This window comes from Trachypithecus francoisi, unplaced genomic scaffold (assembly GCF_009764315.1).
Source record: "Trachypithecus francoisi isolate TF-2019V2 unplaced genomic scaffold, Tfra_2.0 Lachesis_group11, whole genome shotgun sequence".
Classification (NCBI taxonomy): Eukaryota; Metazoa; Chordata; class Mammalia; order Primates; family Cercopithecidae; genus Trachypithecus; species Trachypithecus francoisi.
In genome coordinates this window covers 111878767-111901601 of record NW_022681456.1, presented here as the reverse complement: position 1 = coordinate 111901601, position 22835 = coordinate 111878767, and the positions used below count along the sequence as shown (strand labels likewise).

Genomic DNA, 22835 nt, shown 5'->3' with positions numbered 1-22835 from the left:
ACAAAAATACTTATCTAGGATCCCACTGTTGGCTCCAGTCGGAGTGCAGTGGCATGATCTTAGCTCACATAGCCTCAAACTCCTGGACTCAGGCAATCCTTCTACCTCAGTGTAGTAGCTGGGACTGTAGGCATGCATCACTACGTCTGGCTACTTTAAACATTTTCAGAGTTGGGATCTTGCTGTGTTGCCCGTACTGGTCTGAAAATCTGTCTTGTAGCCATCATCTTGCCTCAGCCGACCGAGCAGCTGGGATTCCAGGCACGAGTCACTATGCTCAGCAGGTTGTTTTCTATTTCTGTTATGTCTAATACAGCCTAATACGACACAATTTGCTGTATCATGAGAGACTAGACTTTGGACTCCTGTGTCTTATTCTGTTAAAATAGCCAGACCTTAATTCATTTTAAAATAGAAGAACCGTGGCAAATTATATTCTTGAACATACTCCTTCCAAATTTGGATATAATTGGAATCCTATGGTATTTGATTTTTCAGAGTTAATCTTTTTTTTTTTTTTGAGACGGAGTCTCGCTCTGTCGCCCAGGCTGGAGTGCAGTGGCCGGATCTCAGCTCACTGCAAGCTCCGCCGCCCGGGTTTACGCCATTCTCCTGCCTCAGCCTCCGAGTAGCTGGGACTACAGGCGCCCGCCACCTCGCCCGGCTAGTTTTTTGTATTTTTTAGTAGAGACGGGGTTTCACCGCGTTAGCCAGGATGGTCTCGATCTCCTGACCTCGTGATCCGCCCGTCTCGGCCTTCCAAAGTGCTGGGATTACAGGCTTGAGCCACCGCGCCCGGCCTAGCTCTATAGTCATGTTTGCTCATAGGAAAAAAAAATAGAAGCCGGATACTGCTGTTTTCACCAAATTTAGTGATTGAGTATTGTTAGGTAGAGGCAGTGCTTATTTCGAAGGAACTAAATCCTATCTTTAATAAGAGTATTGTAGAGTAGGGTTGGGGGAGTCACTTAAGAATCCTTTTAATGTAAGGAGAATCCTTCTGTCACAAAAGTTGTTACAGGAATGATGTTGATATTGTTCCAAATACTTTCTTTAAGGCATTTCTGTTTATGTATTAGGTTAGTGCACAAGTAATTGCCTTTTTTTCAATTACATTAATGACAAAAACAGCAATTACTTGCGCACCAAACTAATAGTGTGATTTCTGAGAGAATTTTAAACCAACCCCTGATTCCTCTTCTTTTTTTTTTTTTTTTTGAGACGGAGTCTTGCTCTGTCACCCAAGCTGGAGTGCACTGGCCAGATCTCAGCTCACTGCAAGCTCCGCCTCCCGGGTTCATGCCATTCTCCTGCCTCAGCCTCCCGAGTAGCTGGGACTACAGACGTCCGCCACCTCGCCCGGGTAGTTTTTTGTATTTTTTAGTAGAGACGGGGCTTCACCGTGTTAGCTAGGATGGTCTCGATCTCCTGACCTTGTGATCCGCCCGTCTCGGCCTCCCAAAGTGCTGGGATTACAGGCTTGAGCCACCACGCCCGGCCAGATTCCTCTTCTTTATTACTTGGATTGAAAAATAAGACTTTGAGTCTATTAGTAGTTTTTTTTTTTTTTTTGAGACAAGATCTATCTCTTACTGCCCAGGCTGGAGTTCAATGGCATAATCATAGCAGCTCACTGTAGCTTTGCCCTCTCCGGCTCAAGCAGTTCTCCCACCTCAGCCTTCTAAGTAGCTGGGACTACAGGTGGACACCACCCTGCCTGGTTAATTTTTGTGTATTTTGTATAGACATGGTTATGTATGGCATGTTGCCCAGGCTGGCCTCATTCCTGGGCTCAAGCAGTCCTCCTGCTTTGGCTTTCCAAAGTGCTGGGGTTAGAGGTGTGAGCCACTGTGCCTGATGAATCTAGTAGTCTTGATTTCAAAAATTGATAGCATTAATTACCCATGTGTGATTATTAAACAATACTGAATTAATTTCTATAGCATTTAATTTTTTTGTTTTTTGCTTTTTGCTTTTTTTTTTTTTTTGGAGAGAAGGTCTCACTCTGTCACCTACACTGGAGTGCAGTAGTGCCATCGTGGCTCACTGCAGCCTTCATCTCTTGGGCTTGATCAATCAGCCTGCCTCAGCTACTGCACCCCCTCTCCACCGCCCCTGAGTACCTGGGACTACAGGTGCATATGCCATTATGCCTAGCCAATTTTTTTTGTTACTTTTGTAGAGACAGGGTTTTGCCATGTTGCCCAGGCTGGTCTCGAACTCCTGAGCTCAAGCCATCCCCGTCGGCCTCCCAGAGTGCTGGAATTGCCGGTGTGAGCCACGACATCGGGTGCATATAAGTATTGCTTTGTATTTTTTTCTGTTCCTAGATTTATTTTTAAAAGTTACTTTTAACTCTGAGAACCTTGGCCATTAGTTTATAAACATGTTCTAGGGTTGGGAATTTTGAGTATGAAGGAGGTAATGTTATGAGTTCCTTTATCTCATACTTAAAGAAACCAGCAAATTTGTTGTGGAGTCAGGATATGCAGTAACTTCTCTAAACAGTCTTGTCAAATGGCAGTGTTGGTATTGCCTTGTTTATACCTATTTGAGATAAGATGATTTTGTTTTTGAGTAAAAATTGACCTCAATTATTTGTTTATAGACTGTCAGTTTTTCTAGTCTATTAAAAATTTTTATTTTAGGCTGGCTGAAGAAAGATTGTATATCTGTCTTGTGTTCTATTTGTATGTAGTGTATTACAATCTTCAAAGTGTGACTCGATGATTGTTCTTACCTTAGAAAAGAATAGAGCCTTTAAGTAGTTCTTTCAAGATAATGATTGTGGTAGACCTTTTTTTTCCTGATGTTGGGAAGCAGTTTTCAGTGTTTGGTTTGATGGAAATATCATCAGTTAGGAAATTGACATGTCACTGGTAGGAAGATGATAAAGATTAGTTTGTTGGTTTTGGTGCTTTCCACACCTAGTTATACTTAGTACCCTGAACCTAGAATGTGGGTCTATGATGAAAGTATGCTAGCTCATGTCTGTTGTTTTTATTACTGTATTAACTTAATATTTTGTATTCAATTTGTTTCATAACAAAATTTCATATTCCAGACAGGGTCTCGAATATGTCTCTGTGTCATAATCAAGATAGAAATAATTCTTCATGATTACAACAATATAAGAACAAATATTGTTAGTATGCTTGTGAGACCAGGATATCACCAGTAAAAAATTGTAATTTCATAATTTTCATTCATTCTTTGAAGTTGAAAATATCAGTGTCTTCTAATTAACATTTATTGGTCATTTCATTAATTTTTTTATGCCTTTATATTTCCTGCTATTTAAAATTAGTAGATGTTTGTTCTTTTGTGCAGTAAATACAAAAATGTAAATAATGGCCCATGGTCTCAGTTCCGAGGGATATGTTGCTAATGTTATATATGTTTCCTTCTGAATGGTATTCTGTGATCTATGTTCCTATTCCTTACTGAAGGTGTGGTCAGTAGCATTAAGAGTGGCTCATACTAGGATGTTTTGACAGTTTATATTAAGCATTTTGATTGGCTTGTACATTCAATAGTTCTTGTCAGTTGAAGACTTGTAACATGTTAATTTGAATGTATGAGAAATCAAACTCTTCTTGAGATAAGTCATGAAAATTAATATGGCTTTGTTTTTCTTAACAGGTATTTGTTTGCTTATGGAAAGGTTGTAAAGTATATAACACTCCATCTACCAGTCAAAGTTGGTTACAAAGGCATATGCTGACACACAGTGGAGACAAACCTTTCAAGGTAAGGATGTATGTGTATAAATTTTATTTATTTATTTATTTATTTATTTATGACACAGAGTCTCACTCTGGGATGTATGTGTATAAATTTTATTTATTTATTTATTTATGACACAGAGTCTCACTCTGTTGCCCAGGCTGGAGTGCAATGGTGCCATCTTAGCTCCCTGCAGCCTCCACCTGCTATGTTCAAGTGATTTTCCTGCCTCATCCTCCTGAGTAGCTGGGACTACAGACGTATGCCACCACATCTGGCTAATTTTTGTACTTTTAGTGGAGATGGTGTTTCACCATGTTGGCCAGGCTGGTCTCAAACTCTTGACCTCAGGTGATTCTCCTGCCTCGGCCACCCAAAGTGCTGGGATTACAGGCGTGAACCACTGTGCCTGGCTGGCTTTTTTTTTTTTTTTTTTTTTGAGACAGAGTCTCACTCTGTTGCCAGGCTGGAGGGCAGTGGTGCGATCTCAGCTCACTGCAAGCTCCGCCTCCCAGGTTCACACCATTTTCCTGTCTCAGCCTCCCAAGTAGCTGGGACTACAGGTGCCTGCCACCACACCTGGCTAATTTTTTGTATTTTAGTAGAGACAGGGTTTCACCATGTTGGCCAGGATGGTTTCAATCTCCTGACCTCGTGATCCGCCTGCCTCGGCCTCCCAAAGTGCTGGGATTACAGGCGTGAGCCACTGCGCCCAGCCTGTTGTTTTCTTTTAAATGTTAGCTTAAGCTGACATGTTTCCTAATAGGCATAATTTTGTTCCTCTAAATTTTTTTAAAAACAACCATTTGTTTTAACATTCTTGTACATACACTGAATTTCAAAAGTAGATGGAGATTAAGCTTATTTGTTCTGTTTTTTTCTATTTGAAGTACAGAAGTGTTGCTGTTGGATTAGGGTCTTGAAAATAGCTAGTGGTAGACCAGTGACTGGAAGCCATGTTGGTTTTTTTTATTTTTTTATTTTATTTTATTTTTTGAGATGGAGTCTTGCTCTGTCACCCAGGCTGGAGTGCTGTGGCCAGATCTCAGCTCACTGCAAGCTCCGCCTCCCGGGTTCACGCCATTCTCCTGCCTCAGCCTCCCGGGTAGCTGGGACTCCAGGCGCCCACCACCTTGCCCGGCTAGTTTTTTGTAGTTTTTAGTAGAGACGGGGTTTCACCGTGTTAGCCAGGATGGTCTCGATCTCCTGACCTCGTGATCCGCCCGTCTCGGCCTCCCAAAGTGCTGGGATTACAGGCTTGAGCCACCGCGCCCGGCCGGTTTTTTTTAATACTTGGTGGTCTGGTTATGTTTTCTTACTGTCAAAGGTTTTGGCATTTTCATTAGCAAACAACATTGACTATTATATAAAATAAATAAGTTGTAGGACATTAAAGGACTTGATTCCTTTCACTCAGTTTTGAGGTCACACTACTGAGGTTAGTTGTAATTAGTTGTAAATCACTTTTGTCAAATTAGATGTATTCTGGGAAATCTTTATAAAGAGCAAGTTTCTGTAAAAATCTATTCCATTTGTCTTTATGAAAAATTAAATATTTTGGTTTCTATTTATTAAAAGTAGCATATACCATAGAGATTAAAAGTTTGTGTTTAAAGGAGTTTTAATAGTTGTTAAAACCACATTTACTGAAATGAATACTGTGCCAGTAACTTCCCTTGGGTTTTATAGAGAGTGAGGTAATTCTTGTGGAGTTGCTTTTAAAAACAACTTTTTTGGAAAAAGCAATCAACAAAACATTATAACAAAAGTTTACACTAAGAATTACTTGTCTCTCTCGTTCCTGTTTTCCCGTTTCCTCCCAAATATATAATTATTATTTGTTTCTTGTGATTTTTTCTAGTACTTCCTTATGCATCCACAAGCAGATAAATACGTAGTCTCATTCTCCTTTCTTACCCAAAGTCTAGTAAATTAAATACTGTCTGTACCTTGCTTTGAAAAGAAACAAACTTAATTTTAGAGCAGCTTTAAATACACAGGTTACTTGTTTTTCTATAAACCAAGTTTCTTCCATTCTTGAAATATTATATTGTATATATGTACCTTCTTTTTTGTTTTTATTTGAATAATCTTCCCTCCACCACAAGATGGAGTCTTGCTCTGTTGCCCAGGCTGGAGTGCAGTGGCATGATCTTGGCTCACTGCAACCTCCCCCTCTTGGGTTCAAGCGATTCTCCTGCCTCAGCCTCCCGAGTAGCTGGGATTACAGGCACATGCCATCACGCCCAGCAAATTTTTGTATTCTTAGTAGAGATGGGGTTTCACCATGTTGGCCAGGCTAGTCTTGAACTCTTGACCTTGTGATCCGCCTACCTCGGTCTTCCAAAGTGCTGGAATTAACCACATCTGGCCCTAATTTGAATAGTTTTTGGGTAACAGGTGGTTTTTGGTTACACTGAATAAATTCCTTACTGGTGATTTCTGAGATTTTGGTGCACCTGTCACCTGAGCTGCGTACACTGTACCCAGTGTGTAGTCTTTTATACCTAACTACCCGCACCCTTCCCTCCTAGTCCCCAAAGTCTATTATATCATTCTTATGCCTGCTCGTAGCTTAGCTCCTAATTACAAGTGAGAACGATACTTGGTTTTCCTTTCCTGAGTTACTTCATTTAGACTAATGGTCTCCAACTCCATCCAGGTTTCTGTGAAAGCCATATTTTGTTCCTTTTTATGGCTTGAGTAGTATTCCATGGGGTGTGTGTGTGTGTGTCTGAATATATATATATATATATCTCTCTCACATTTTCTTTATCCACTTACTGATTGAAGGGCATTTACCCTGGGTCCAGTTTTGCAATTGCGAGTTGTGCTGCTATAAACATGTGTGCAAGTGTCTTTTTCATATAATGACTTTTTTCCCTCTGGATAGGTTACCAGTGGTGGGATTGCAGGATCAAATGGTAGTTCTACTTTTATTTAAGAAATCTCTGTACGGTTTTCTATAGTGGTTGTATTAGTTTATATTTTCACCAGCAGTGTAAAAGTGTTCCCTTTTCACCATATCCATGCCAACATCTGTTGTTTTTTGCCTTTTAAATTGTGGCCATTCTTCCAGCAATAAGGTGGTATTGTGTTGTGTTGTATATCTTCTTTTGAGAAATGCTTATTCATATCATTTGCCCACTTTTCGATGGGATTATTATTCTTTTTTTTCTTGTTGATTTGTTTTTACTTCCTTATTGATTCTGGACACTAGTCCTTTGTTGGATGCATAGTTTGCAAATATTTTCTCCCATTCTTGTGGGTCATCTGTTTATTCTGCTGATTATTTCTTTTTATGTGCAGAAGCTTTAGTTTAATTAGGTTTCATCTGTTTATTTTTGTTCTTGTTGCATTTGCTTTAGGATTCTTGGTCATAAACTCTCTGCCTAAGCCAATGTCTGAAAGAGTTTTTCCAGTGTTATCTTCCAGAATTTTTATGGTTTAAGGTCTTAGATTTAAGTCTTTGCTCCATCTTGAGTTGATTTTTGTATAAGGTGAGAAATGAGGATCCAGTTTCATTCTTCTGCATGTGGCTTGGCAGTTATCCCAGCAGCATTTGTTGCAAAGGGTATCCTTTCTATCCTTTCCCCACTTTATGTTTTTTTGTGTTTATTTTTTAGAGACTCAGTCTCACTCTGTCACCCAGACCAGAGTGCAGTGGCGTGATCTTGACTCACTGCAACCTCTGCCTCCCAAGTTCAAGCAATTCTCCCGCCTCAGGCTCCTGAGTAGCTGGGATTACAAGTGCCTGCCACCATGTCTAGCTAATGTTTGTATTTTTAGTAGAAACAGGGTTTTACCCTGTTGGTCAGGCTGGTCTCGAACTCCTGACCTGAAGTGATCTGCCCGCCTAGGTCTCCCAAAATGCTGGGATTACACGCGTGAGTCACCAATATTTGACTTCAATTTCTGGGATCTCTATTACATTGGTCTATGTGTCTATTTTATTCCAGGACCATGTTGTTTTGGTAACCATAGCCTTGCAGTATAGAAAGTCAGATAATGTGATGCCTCCAGATTTGTGCTTTTTGCTTAGTCTTGCTTTGGCTATCTGGGCTCTCTTCCGGTTCCATATGAATTTTAGGATTGTTTCTAGTTCTGTGAAGATTGATGATAGTACTTTAATGGGAATTGCATTTAATCTGTAGATTGCTTTTGGCAGTATTGTCATTTTCGCAATATTAATTCTACCCATCCATGAGCATGGGATGTGTTTTCATTTGTTGGTGGTGTTGATGATTTCTTTCAGCAGTGTTTTGTAGTTTTGTTTGTAGACATCTTTCACCTCCTTGGTTAGGTCTATTCCTAAGTAGTTCATTTTTTTGTAGCTGTTGTAATAGGGGTTAAGTTCTTGATTTTTTCTCAACTTCGTCATTGTTGGTGTAGAGCAGTGCTACTAATTTACGTTGATTTTGTATCCTGAAAGTTTACTGAATTTGTTTGTCAGACTGCAAGCTTTTTGGATGAGTCTTTAGGGTTTTCTAGATATACGATCATATCATCAACAAACAGCGACAGTTTGACTTCCTCTTTACCTATTTGGATGTCCTTTATTTCTTTTCTCTGATTGCTCTGGCTAGGACATCCAGTACTTCTGTTGAATGGAAGTGGTAAGAGTGGACATCCTTGTCTTGTTCTCATTTCTCACGGTGAATGCTTTCAACTTTTTCCCGTTCAGTAGAATATGGGCTGTGGGTTTGTAATATATGCATTTAATTACGTTAAGGTATGTTACTTCTATGCCAGTTTTGCTGAGGGTTTTAATCATAAAGGGATGCTGGATTTTTTTGTTATATGCTTTTTCTGCATCTATTGAGATCACATGATTTTTTTTTTTTTTGAGACGGAGTCTTGCTCTGCCACCCAGGCTGGAGTGCAGTGGCCGGATCTCAGCTCACTGCAAGCTCCGCCTCCCGGGTTTACGCCATTCTCCTGCCTCAGCCTCCCGAGTAGCTGGGACTACAGGCGCCCGCCTCGTCGCCCGGCTAGTTTTTTGTATTTTTAAGTAGAGACAGGGTTTCACCGTATTAGCCAGGATGGTCTCGATCTCCTGACCTCGTGATCCGCCCGTCTCGGCCTCCCAAAGTGATGGGATTACAGGCTTGAGCCACCGCGCCCGGCCTGGTCTATCGATTTTATCTTTGCAAAGAACCAGCTTGTTCATTTATCTTTTGTATTTTTTTTGTTCTTTTGGTTTCATTTAGCACTGTTCTGGTCTTTGTTATTTATTTATTTTCTTCTGCTGGGTTTGGATTTTGTTTGTTCTTTCTTGTTTCTCTAGTTCCTTGAGGTATGACCTTAGATTGCCTATTTGTGACCTTTCAGACTTTTCTTTTTTTTTGAGACAGAGTCTCATTCTATCGTCCAGGCTGGAGTGCAGTGACATGATCTCGGCTCACTGCAACCTCTGCTTCCTGGGTTCAAGTGAATCTCCTGTCTCAGCCTCCCAAGTAAGCTGAGATTACAGGTGTGGGCCACCATACCCAGCTAAGTTTTGTGTTTTTACAGGGTTTCACCATGTTGCCCAGACTGGTCTCAAACTCCTGACCTCAGGTGATCCACCTGCCTAGGCCTCCTAAAGTTCTGGGATTACAGGCGTGAACCACCTTGTCTGGCATTTGATGTAGGCATTTAATGCTTGAACTTTTCCTCTTAGCACCGTTTTTGCTGTATCCCAGTGGTTTTGATAAGTTGTGACATTATATTATTGTTCATAGAATTTTTTAATTTCCACCTTGATTTCATTGTTGACTCAAGGATTATTCCAGAGCAGATTATTTAATTTCCATGTGTTTGTATAGTTTTCAGGGTTCCTTTTGGAGTTAATTTCCAGTTTCATTCCACTGTGGTCTGATAGGATACTTGATATAATTTAGATTTTCTTAAATTTATAGAGATTTGTTTTATGAGCTATCATATGGTCTGTCTTGGTCTATCCGTGTCCTGATGAAAATAATGTATATCCTGGCCAGGCATGGTAGGTCTCACACTTTGGGAGGCCAAAGCAGGTGGATGGCTTTAGCTCAGGAGTTTGAGACCAGCCTGGGCAACATGGTGAAACCTTGTCTCAACAAAAACCAAAGGATTAGCTGAACATGGTGGTGCACACTTGTAGTCCCAGCTACTCGGGAGGCTGAGGTGGGAGGATAGACTGAGCCTGGGAGGCAGAGATTGCAGTGAGCCAAGATTGCGCCACTGCACTTTAGTCTGGGTGACAGGCCTCAAAAAAAAAGTATATTCTGCAGTTTCTGGGTAGAATGTTCTGTAAATACTTGTTAAGTTCATTTGTTACAGGGTGTAGTTTAAAATCCATTATTTCTTGATTTACTTTTGGTCTTGATGACCTGTCTAATGCTGTCAGTGGAGTATTGAAGTCTCCCACTATTATTTGGAAAACTTACTGAGGAAAACTTCCCCTGGCCTTGCTAGAGATGTAGACATCCAAATATCAGAAGCTCAAAGAACAGCTGAGAAATTTATCGCAAAAAGATCATCACCTAGGCACACAGTCATCAGGTTATCTAAAGTCAAGATACAATTATTATTACATTATTATGTTGCTAGGATTGTTCTTTGCTGTGTTTATTGTGTTGCTGTCTATCTTATTTGTTAGGTCTAGTAATTGTTTTATGAATTTGGGAGTTCCAGTTGGGTGCATATATATTTAGGATTGTTATTTTCCTATTGGACTAATTCTTTTATTATTTAATGTCCCTCTTTGTGTGTGTGTGAGTTTTTTTTTTTTTTTTTTTTACTATTGTTGCTTTCAAGTCTGTTTTGTCGGATATAATAATAGCTACGTCTGCTTGCTTTTGGTTTCTATTTGCATGGAGTATCTTTTTCTACCCCTTTACCTTAAGTTTATGTGAGTCCTTATGTGTTAGGTGAGTCTCTTGAAGACAATAGATACCTGGTTGGTGGAATTTTATCCATTCCCTATCTTTTAAATGTAGCATTTAGGCCATTTACATTCGGCATTAGGATTGAGATATGAAGTACTGTTGTATTCATCATGCTTGTTGTTGCCTTAATAGCTGTTTTTTTTTCCCTTCGTGTTACTGTTTTATAGGTCCTATGAGATTTATGCTTTAAGGAGATTCTTTTTTGTCTTGTTTTTGTCATGGAGTCTCACTCTGTTGCCCATACTGGAGTGCAGTGACGCAATCTCGGCTCTTTGCAACCTCAGCCTCTCGGGTTCAAGCAATTCTCTCTGCCTCACCCTCCCAAGTAGCTGGGATTATAGGTGCTTACCATCACGCCTGGCTCATTTTTGTATTTTTTAGTAGGGACAGGGTTTTGCCATGTTGGCCAGGGTGGTCTTGAATACCTGACCTTAGGTCATCTGCCCACCTCAGCCTCCCAAAGTGCGGGGATTACGGGCATGAGCCACTGCGCCCAGCCGAGGAGGTTCTATTTTGGTGTGTTTTGAGCTTTTATTTCAAGATTTAGAACTTCTTTTAGCATTTCTTGTAGTGCTGGCTTGGTAGTGGCAAATTCTCTTAGCCTTTGTTTGTCTGAAAAAGACTTGATTTCTCCTTCATTTATGAAGCTTAGTTTTGCTGGATACAGTATTCTTGGCTGATAATTATTTTGTTTCAGGCAGCCGAAGATGGGACCCCAGTCTCTTCTGGCTTGTAAGGTTTCTGCTGAGAAATCTGCTGTTAATCTGATAGGTTTTTCTTTATAGGTTATCTGATGCTTTTATCCCATAGCTCTTAATATTCTTTACTGCATCTTGACTTCAGATAACCTGATGACTGTGTGCCTAGGTGATGATCTTTTTGCGATGAATTTCTCAGCAGTTCTTTGAGCTTCTTGTATTTGGATGTCTACATCTTTAGCAAGGCCAGGGAAGTTTTCCTCAGTTATTCCCCTCAAGTAAGTTTTCCAAACTTGTAGATTTCTCTTCTTTTTCAGAAACGCCAGTTATTCTTAGGTTTGGTTGTTTGATGTAATCCCACATTTCGTGGATACTTTGTTAATTTTTTAAAAAATTATCTTTTATTTGTCTTTGCCTGATTGGGTTATTTTGAAAGCTTTGTCTTTGAGCTCTGAAATTCTTTCTTCTACTTGTTCTGGCCTATTGTTGAAACTTTCCAGTGCATCTTTTTTTTTTTGGGAGGGGAGACCAAGTCTCACTCTGTTGCCCAGGCTGGAGTGCAATGGTGCTATCTCCACTCACTGCAGCCTCCACCTCCCAGGTTCAAGTGATACTCTTGCCTCATCCTCCTGAGTAACTGGGATTACAGGTGCCCAGCACCACGCCCGGCTAATTTTTGTATTTTTTTTTTTAGTAGAGACAGGGTTTCATCATGTTGGCCAGGCTGGTCTTGAACTCCTGACTTCAGGTGATCCACCCGCCTCTGCCTCCCAAAGTGCTGGAATTATAGGCATGAGCTACCATGCCTGGCCTCCAGTGCATTTTCTGTTTCTCTAAATGTGCCTTTTATTTCTAGAAGTTGCAAGTTGTGATTGTTGTTCCTTCCTTCCGTCCGTCCATCCGTCCATCCTTTTTTTAATTTTTTTTATTTTTTGAGGCAGAGTCTCATTCTGTCACCTAGGCTGGAGTGCAGTGGCACAATCTTGGCTTATGGCAACCTGCAACCTCCACCTCCTGGGTTCAAGTGATTCTTGTGCCTCATCCTCCTGAGTAGCTGGGGTTACCGGCGCACCCCAACATCCCTGGCTAATTTTTGTATTTTTAGTAGAGACGGGGTTTCACCATGGTGGCAAGGCTAGCCTTGAACCCCTGACCTCAGGTGATCTGCCTGCTACAGCCTCCCGCAGTGCTGGGATTACAGGCGTGAGCTATGGTGCCCAGCCTCCAGTGCATTTTCTGTTTCTCTTAAGTGTGTCTTTTATTTCTAGAAGTTGTGATTGCTGTTTCTTTATGGTATCTTTTTCTCTGGTGAATTTTTCGTGCATATCCTGTATTGTTGTCTTTAATTTGGTTTTCACCTTTCTCTGATATTTCCTTGAGTAGCTTAATAATCAACCTTCTGGGCCGGGCGCGGTGGCTCAACCCTGTAATCCCAGCACTTTGGGAGGCCGAGACGGGTGGATCACGAGGTCAGGAGATCGAGACCCTCCTGGCTAACACGGTGAAACCCCGTCTCTACTAAAAAATACAAAAACTAGTCGGGCGAGGTGGCGGGCGCCTGTAGTCCCAGCTACTCGGGAGGCTGAGGCAGGAGAATGGCGTAAACCTGGGAGGCGGAGCTTGCAGTGAGCTGAGATCCGGCCACTGCACTCCAGTCCCGGCGACAGAGCAAGACTCCGCCTCAAAAAAAAAAAAAAAAAAAAAAAATAATCAACCTTCTGAATTCTTTATCTGGAAATTCAGAAATTTCTTTTTGGTTTGGATACGTTGCTGGGGTTATAGAACCGTGTTTTACCAGAATTGTATTACCAGAATTACTTTTCTGGTTCCTTCTCATTTGTTTAGACTATTTCAGTGGAAAAGACTGGATTTCAGGGCCTGTTGTCTCCCACTTCCTCTAGGGATGGGGCTTCCTGAGAGCTGGACTGCGGTGATTGTTATTGCTCTTCTGGGTATAGCCATCCAGCAGCAGGGCTACCAGGCTCTGAGATGGTGCTGGGGAATGCCTACAAGGAGTCCTGTGATGTGATTCATCTTCAGGTCTCCAAGCTTGTGGGTACCAGCACCTGCTCTGGTGGAGGTGGCACAGGGGAGTGAAGTGGACTCTTTGATAGTCTTCGGTTGTAGGTATGTTTAGTGTACTTGCTTTCTTGAATACTGGTTATGCTAGCAGTGAGCTTGTAATGTAGACACACTCAGGACCTCTGGTTGGCCAGGATGTTGCAGGCAGTGGAATTAGCTGTTGTTTTCCCCTTCCTGGGATCTGGGTTATTCTGTCATGAGTTGCTCTAATGGCCTGAGTTGGTTGGCCTCCAGCCAGGAGGTGACACTTTGAAGAGAGCACTAGCTGCAGTAGTAGTAAGTAGGGAGATTGTTTGCCCTAAGTTGGCCTGGGCAAGTATTTTGGTTTCTTGGGAGATGGGTGGGGCTATGTTTCCTGTTCTGCTAAAGGGGCAAGTAGAGAAATACCATCAGGTGGGAGCAGGGTTAGGCGGAATTAGGCTCAGACTCACTTTCCTTGGGTTCTGCTTGCCACAGCCACTGTGGGAGATAGGGCGTTGGTTCTCAGGCCAGTCGGGTTATGTTCCACAGGGGATTTTGGCTGTCTCTGCTGTGTCATATAGTTCACCAGGGAAGTGGGGGATTGTGAGAGACCTGGTTGCGAGAGACCTCATTCAGCTCCCACGCGGTAGGTGAAGCCACTCTCACTCCCTTGGTTTCCCGCTCAGACCTTGCCCCAGGCTTCCCTGCTGAGAAAGCAAGGCCTTCAGACCTCGCCCCTCCCCATCCGCCTACTCTGTCAGCAGCTCTGCACTGGTAACTGTTCTCACCCACCTCCCTTTTCTGCTCAAGAAAATCCATGTCCAGCTGAAATTGTTACTAATCTCATTTGAAGCTTCTTTTGCCCTGTGACCCTTCCCTAATTCTACCGGCTGTCTTCTGGTAGTACCCTTGTGAGATACAGTCAGGGATGGCTTCCCTGGGCTTTAGCTAGAGGCTGGGAATGCTTACAAAGCATTTCCCACTGCTGCTTCTACTTTTGTATTTTGCACAGTTCCCTTAAATCTATTTCAGCCCTAGGTAAGGTTGAATCCTTCTCCCATGATCTGGATTTTCAGATTCCCCAGTGGGGATGTGTGTTTGGAGGCAGGTTTTCCTTCTCTTACATTTTGGGGACTCACAGTTTTTTACCTGTCTCACGAAATTTGCAGCAGTATACCGCTTCTTTCAAAGGATCTGTGAATTTTTTCAGTTTGCCTGACATATTCCTGGGGTGGCTCTTGAAGCAAAAGTTCACGGTGTGCATCTCTACGTGGTGTTCTCTCTGCCAGAGTGGGAGCTGCATGGTAGACCTTTCTTCTATCTCCATCTTCCTCCTCCCGATTGTTTGTATCTTGCTTTTTGAATGTACTTTATGCTGGGATCTTTTCGTATCAGTTCATAGTGAATAGTCTCATTTTTTCAGCTTCGTCGCCTTCCATTGTGTGATTTTAGGACTGTACCCAAACTTTGTAGATACACTTGAGTTGCTTCTTTTCTTGCTGTTGGAAATAGTGCTATAGTGATGAATCCTGAATATGTGTCATTTTGTACATGTATAATTGTGTATGTAGGAAATATCCCCTAAGTGATGTGAATAGGTAGATCAAAGGTTAATGTAAACATTGGTAATTTTGATAACTTGCCAAATTGTCATTCCCTAGAGCTAGTACCATCATCAGTAAAGTTAGAGTGTCTGCCTAATGTTGGAATGTCTCCAAGGCTTTGCTGAGAGGGGATTGTCAAACTTTGGGATTTTTGCTAATCTCATGGGTGAGACATTATATCTTTTTTTGTTGGTTTGTTTTTTGTTTTTTGTTGGGATACAGAATTTGGCTCTGTCACCCAGGGTAAATGGAGCGCAGTGGCACGCTGTCGGCTCACTGCAACATCCATCTCGTCAGTTCAATTGATTCTGATGCTTCAGCCTCTGGAGTAGCTGGGATTACAGGCAGGTGCCACAATGCCCAGCGAATTTTGTTTTTTGTTGGTTTTTTTTTGGTATTTTTAGTAGAGATGGTGTTTCACTACGTTGGCCAGACTGGTCTTGGACTTCTGGCCTCCAGTGATCCGTGCCCCCTTTGGTCTCAGAGAAATCACATCTTGATAGTTTTTTTTTTTTTTTTTTTGAGACGGAGTCGCGCTCTGTTGCCAGGCTGGAGTCCAGTGGTGTGATTTCGGCTCACTGCAACCTCCACCTCCCAGGTTCAAGTGATTCTCCTGCCTCAGCCTCCCGAGTAGCTGGGACTACAGGTACCCACCATCACACCCAACTAATTTTTGTAGTTTTAGTGGAAATGGGGTTTCACCATGTTGGCCAGGATGGTCTTAATCTCTTGATCTCACAAGATCAAGAGATTGCCCACCTTTGCCCACCTTGGCCTCCCAAAGTGCTGGGATTACAGGTGTGAGCCACCACGCCTGGCCCATCTTAATAGTTTTAATTAGTATTTCTTTCATTATGGGTTAGGTTGAACATCTTTTCATATGTTTAACCATTCAGATTTTTTTTCTTAATTTATTTTTTTAAAATAAGTGGTCTTTGAAGAAAAAAATGAAGCAGGTAGTAAATGAATAAATGAATAATTAAGTAAATAAATGGTCTAATTAATTTTCTGGGGCACAGGTCCTATTACTTTAACACCCCAGTGTTTCTTGTAGTCATACTACAGATCTTGGCCATGACATTTGCTAGAAATGTGACTGCGAACTGCTTTCTTAACTTCCTGTCTAATGTGTAGTTGGTAGTACTGGTTACCTCATGAAGTTCTTGTTCAGTGTGTGCACAATAAATATGAGATTATTTATTAAAGTAAAAGAATCATTTAAATCATTTACATCTTCAGTGTATTTCCATGTGTGTATGTGTGTGTAAGTATATTTTAAGGCAGCCATTCTGCTAGTTGATGATGATGTATATGCAGGTTAATTTCAAAGCCTGTACAAATGTTTTTTGTTTTTTGTTTTTTCCAAATCCTCTTCTTAGAAACCATAGACGTTTCCTATTGCAGAGGGGAAAGAAATTGTCTTTGAAAGAAAAAAGTTAAGGTATATGATTTAGTGAGGTATTGTTCCCTTCATGAATCATAGGAATTATTTAAATCAACAAAACATTGATGTCTAAAGTACATGGCAGTATGCTGGGCATTATGGAAATGAGGTAATGAGAAAAACAGAGTAGGCAGGGCGCCATGGCTCATACCTGTAATCCCAGCACTTTGCGGGGCTGACACAAGCAGATTGCTTAAGCCCAGGAGTTTGAGACCAGCCTGGGCAAAGTGACAAAACCTTGTCTGTACAAAAAAAAAAATACAAAAATTAGCCAGGTGTGTTGGCGTGTACCTGTAGACCCACCTACTCAGGAGACTGAGGTGGAAGGATCACTTGAGTCCGGGTGATTGGGGCTGCAGTGAGCTGAGACTGCACTCCAGCTTGGGTGACAGAGAGAGACCCTGTCTCCAAAAAAAAAAAAAAAAAAGTGGGGGGGGGGGGCAGGCCTCTATACTCAGGGAACTTGTAGTCTCTGGGTTTATACAGATCTAAAGACACTTAAATAATGAAATGTAAGTTCTTTAATAGTGACCTATGAAAGATTCTCTGGGTTAGGGATCAATTAAATTATAACGGGGGCTGGGAAAAGATAGTAGAAGATGAGTGGCAGGTGACTATAAGTGATAAGGTGATGTTTGAGGTAAGTCTCTGCTTTTTTTTTTTCATTTTGTTTAAAGATATGTTATAATGTATAGTTGTGTCTAATGCACACTTGTTTAACAGTTTAACGATTTGTTTCTTATGTTTGTATGCAAATTTGTAACTACCATCCTGATGGAGAGTATTTCAGTAAGACAAGATTTCTAAGGTCCTTTACTGCTCTCTCTCTTCTCCTGCCCTCCACCCATCTGCGCAGACTATATTCTAATTTCTTTCATACTTACTTTGTGAACTCAGTCGTGTGAACTCTTGTATCTGGCTTTTTGTTCAGTCAACAAAATATCAGCGAGATTTGTACAGATTTTATGAAGAAGTCATTTAAAAACATTGCTCTGTAGTATTCCACTGTACAGATAAATCCATTCACTTGCTGTTGGGCATTTGGATTGTTTCCAATCATTGGTTGCTTTTTTTTTTTTTTTTGAGACGGGGTCTCACTCACAAGGCCACCAAGTTTGGAGTGTAGTGGCTTGATCTCTACTGACTGCAGCCTCGATCTCCCTGGCTTAGGTGTTAATCACACCACAGTCTCCCAAGTAGCTGGGATTACAGATGCGTGCTACCACATCCAGCTAGTTTCTTGTAGAGACGGGGTTTTGCTATGTTGCCCAAGCTGGTTTCGAACTTGCAGGCCCAAGCGATCCTCCCCCTGTGACCTCCCAAAATGCTGGGATTACAGGCATGAGGCACCATGCTCGACCATCTTTGGCTACTATTAACCGAGTTGCCCCATGGACATTCCTTTTTAAATGTCGTCTGATTACACACACATATTCATTCCTCTTAACTATATAGTATCTTAATACTACCAGTCCTTTCTTTTCTTTTCTTTTCTTTTTTTTTTTTTGAGATAAAGTTTCTGTAACCCAGGCTGGAGTGCAGTGGTGCGATCTCAGTTCATGTAACCCACACCTCCCGGCCTCAAGCGATCTACCCGCCTCAGCCATTCAAGGTGCTGGGATTACAGGCATCTACTGATCCTTTTAATTTTGGCCATTCTAGTGGGTGAATAGTGGCATCTCATTGTGGCTTTAATTTTTGTTTCATCATTTTGTAGTGATGTTGACCACATTTTGTGCTATGGGTATTTGAATATTCTGTTTTGGGTGAAGTGCCTATTCAAGTCTTTGCCAATTGTGTTGATTGGTTGGTTTGTCTTTTAATATTGACTTAATAGAAATTCTTCAGAAAGTTTGAATAGGTCTTTTGTTAGATATATATATTGTAAATAACCTTCTCCTAGTCTTTGGTTATCCTTTCCCTGTTTCTAATGGAGTCTATTGTGTTATGGTGACAAGGGGGATCATTTCAGGTATTTTTTTTAAAGTACATAATTTATACATATAAAATTTAACATTTTTAAGGTTACTACAGTTCAGTGATTATTTAGTATACTCACAGTTTTATAAAATTATTACTACTGTCTGGTTACAGAAAGTATGTAAGCTTTTGAAAGAGAAAAAAGGGACCGGGTGCAGTGGTTCACGCCTGTAATCCAAGCACTTTGGGAGGCCAAGGCGGGTGGATCATTTGAGGTCAGGAGTTCGAGACCAGTCTGACCAACATGGTGAAACCCTGTTTTTTCTAAAAATATAAAAATTAGCTGAATGTGGTGGCACGCACCTGTAATCTCAGGCATTTGGGAGGCTGAGGCAGGAGAATCACTTGAAACTGGGAGGCAGAGGTTGCAGTGAACTGAGGTCACGCCACGACACTCGTCTGGGTGAGAGAGTGAGACCCCACCTCAAAAAACATAAAAAAATAAAAAATAGCAAAAAAGGGAGCATTTTAAAAAGTGAACTATTTAGGGAAGAGCGTGTAGTTTCATATATATAAGCGATTATGGTAGCAATTTGAAAATATTTAAAAACAAATATTTCTGATTAGTGAGCTTTGACTATCTAGAAGTTAAAAATGCAATTGGTGAAGAAAGTTTCTCATGTTTGTTTTGTGGTGAGCAAGATGAATAAGGGTCAGACAGAATTATAGGAAACGATTGATGCATTGCAGACCCTTTGACATTGAATATGTATATTATTATATTATATATTTTAACTAAATGAATTCTTACAATAATTTTTTGAGTTAATTACTGTTGTTGCCCTCATTTTATAGATAAGGAACTGAGGCAAGAACAGATTAAAATTTTTTTTTTTTGAGGCATAGTTTTGTTCCGTTGCCCAGGCTAGAGTGCAGTGGTGCAATCTCAGCTCACTGCAACCTCTGGCTCCTAGGCTCAGGTGATACTCCCACCTCAATCTCTAAAGTAACTGGGACCACAGGCACATGCCACACATCTGGCTAATTTTTGTATTTTGTATATACATACACACACACACATATATTTTTTTTTTGTTTTTTGTTTTTTTTTTTTGGTAAAGACAGGGTTTCGCCATGTTGGCTAGGCTGGTCTCGAACTCCTGGGCTTAATCAATCCACTCACCTCTGCCTGCCAAAGTGTTGGAATTACAAGTGTGAGCCATCGCACCTAGCCATATTAAATATTGTTTGTGGTCATGGTCAGTGGCAGATTCTGAATTTCAGAGGCAGAAAGAATCTGGGCTCATTAATTATGTTACTGTGGTGTATTTGTCGAAACCAATAAATCAACATTTCTATTTGGAATTTTTCTTCCTTTGATCACCTCATTATCTGTAAAACTGGTGCTTTCTGATTTGTGTTCTGATAGCCCCTTGTTGATCTTCATAGGACTTCTGGGAATATGAATATGATGATCTTAGTACTAAGAAAGACAGTCTTAGGATTGCTTCATCCAAATAAATTTGTTTGGAAAAAGAAAAAACCAATTCAGTAATTCTATGTTTTGAATTTTAGAAAAGCTGCTTGGCCACTAACATTTTTTGTTGTTGTTGTTTGAGACGGACTCTTGCTCTGTCGCCCAGAGCAATGGTGTGATCTCGACTCACCACAACCTCCGCCTCCCAGGTTCAAACTATTCTCCTGCTTCAGCCTCAAGGTTGCTGGGATTACAGTCACCTGCCACCACGCCCAGCTAATTTTTGTATTTTTAGTAGAGACATGGTTCACCAAGTTGGCCAGGCTAGTCTCGAACTCCTAACCTCAGGTGATCCACCTGCCTTGGCCTCTCAAAGTGCTGAGATTACAGGTGTGAGCCACCATGCCCGGCCAACGTGCATTAGTATATAGGGTATTTCAGTGGAAGATCACATTTAAAACAGTCAATGTTTGTATTAGTCCGTTTTTCACACTGCTGTAAAGGTACTACCTGAGACTTAGTAATTTATAAACAAAAGAGGTTTCATTGACTCAGTTCTGCATGACTGGGGAGACCTCAGGAAAATTACAATCATGGTGGAAGGTGAAGGGGAAGCAGTACCTCTTCTACACAAGGTGATGGCAGAGAGTGCAGGGGAACCTGCCATTTTTTAAAACCGTCAGATCTCGTGAGAACTCTCACACTATGACAAGAACAGCATCGGGGAAACCACTCACCATGATCCAGTCACCTGGGAGGTTTCCCACTCAACACATGGGGATTATAATTCAAGATGAGATTTGGGTGGGGACCACAGAGCCAGACCATATCAGTGTTCAACAACCAGCTTTTCACTCATCATTGAAATTGGTTTTTTTCTTCATAACACCATGTGTAGTGGCTTGAGTTCAGTGATAATTGATATATTTATGAGTGAAAATACAAAACATATCTGAAAACTAAAACCATACTCAGCAACATGAAATGCTCATGTAAAGAGAATGGTACTAGACTATTTGAAGCAACAGCAGATTTGTTTCTGCCTCATATTCTGTAGGATGTTGATTAGTTGATGCCTAAAATTATTTTTTCCTTTAGTGGAGAAGAGTTTGTATTTAAGTGAAATATGTGTGATTCTATTACATTTTTCTTTAATATAAGCACTCTTTAGTTCTAAATTTTACTTCTTTTTTTTTTTTTTAATGATTTTTGATTGATAAATGACCAAAATAAAAGATAAAACAATTTTCTGTTAGAATTCTCATTACTGATTTCATTTCCAGGGACTGAATGATTGATGATTAAAATAAACTTTTTTTTTTTCCTTTTCTGTGGGGGGAAGGTTAGAGATGGAGTCTCCCTTTGTTGCCTAGGCTAGTCTCAAACTCCTGGGCTCCAAGTGATTTTCCCACCTTGGCCTCCCAGAGTGTTGGGATTGTGCGTGCACTTGGACTAAAACAAACTCTTGATGATTACTCTCTGAGTTCTAGATGCTGCTAGGGCCTATTCTTCGGTGTCTGGAAGGATGCTGGGACAAAATGACTCTAAGACCCTATGGGGACCATATACAGATAATCCTGAGTGGAGTCATCGCAAAATCCCTCTGAATAGTATACTGGAGGGTTTAAGTCTGAACTGTTGTTACCTCGGCCTTAATTGTAGTCAGCCATTCTAATATTGGAAATGTAGAGTTTTTTCAACAGATTAGTTGAATAAAGCAATACTAAACTAGGAACCCAGTTGCAAAGATTTCCTTATATTAATGTACAATTATACAGTAGGAGATAGAAAATACAGGCATAATAACCTCTAAAACAGTGAAGTGAGGAAAGTGAGTATTTTATGTCTTATTCTATGGTAGCGCTGGGTAATAGAAATATATGTGAACCACATGTCATTTTAAATTTCCTAATGCCACATTAAAATAAAAAACAGGTGAAAATAATTATCTTTGGTTTTACCTAATATATTATTATTTCAGCATTATCAATTTACAAAATCAGTAAATTGTACTTTTTGATGCTAAATCTTACAGATATGTGTATTTGAGACTTGTAACATTTCTCAATTCAGACTAGCGACGTTTCAAATGCTTGGAAGTTATGCATGTATCTAATGGATATATGTATTGGATGGTACAAAACTAACCCATCAGGGTAAATAAACACTCTCAATTCAAGTATCAAGCAATTTTGAGTATCAGGTTTTATATATTTATTTTTTACTTTTTTTTTTTTTTGAACTGTGACTGAGTCTCACTCTGTTGCCCAGGCTGGAGTGCAGTGGCACGATCTTGGCTCAGTACTCTGCGTCCCAGGCTGAAGTGATTCTTGTGCCTCAGCTTCCTGAGTATCTGGGTTACAGGTTTGCATCACCATGCCCATCCCAGCTAATTATTATTATTTTTTTTTTGAGACAGAGTCTCACTCTTTTACCCAGGCTGGAGTGCAGTGGCATGATCTCAGCTCACTGCAACTTCCCCGGCTAATTTTTGTATTTTTATTAGAGACGGGATTTCACCATGTTGACCAGGCTGGTCTTGAACTCCTGGCCTCAAGTGATCCACCCACCTCAACCTCCCAAAGTATTGGGATTACAGGCATGAGCCACTGTGCTCGGCTCAGGTTTTAAATTAAAAGTTAAATTGGTCATTACAGAAATGCAGTTGAAAACCACAAGATACCACTTCACATTCACTAGGATGATTTTAATTAAAAAAATGAAAATAGTGTTGGTGAGAATGTGGAGCTGGTGATTATACAACATTGTGAATACACTAAATTCCACTGAATTGTACACTTTCAAATGGTTAATTTTATGTAATACGAATTTCACTTGGATGACTAATATAATTTAAATAAAATAAAGTTAAAAATTCATTTACTCAGTAACAATAACAATATTTAAAGTGTTGAGTAGCAGATATTTGGCTAGTGGTTCGTAGGGTTGCAGTGACCTTGGCAGTGGACCATGTAGTTCTGTGGCAACGTGGTACTCCACAGAAGAGATGACGAC

The 22835-nt window shown here is 40.6% G+C and overlaps 1 protein-coding gene across 4 annotated transcripts in view; it reads left to right on the top strand.

Annotated features, from left to right (window-relative positions):
* AEBP2 (AE binding protein 2) overlaps positions 1 to 22835 on the top strand; it is a 218109-nt gene that overhangs the window by 32174 nt on the left and 163100 nt on the right. For all 4 annotated transcript variants that reach the window (XR_004439997.1, XM_033222720.1, XM_033222721.1 and 1 more), the window contains one exon: positions 3643 to 3750. Coding sequence is in view for 3 of the 4 variants with exons in the window: in XM_033222720.1 (XP_033078611.1) it covers positions 3643 to 3750 (108 nt within the window). In the remaining variant the exon portion in view is untranslated. The remainder of the gene's footprint in view (positions 1 to 3642; positions 3751 to 22835) is intronic.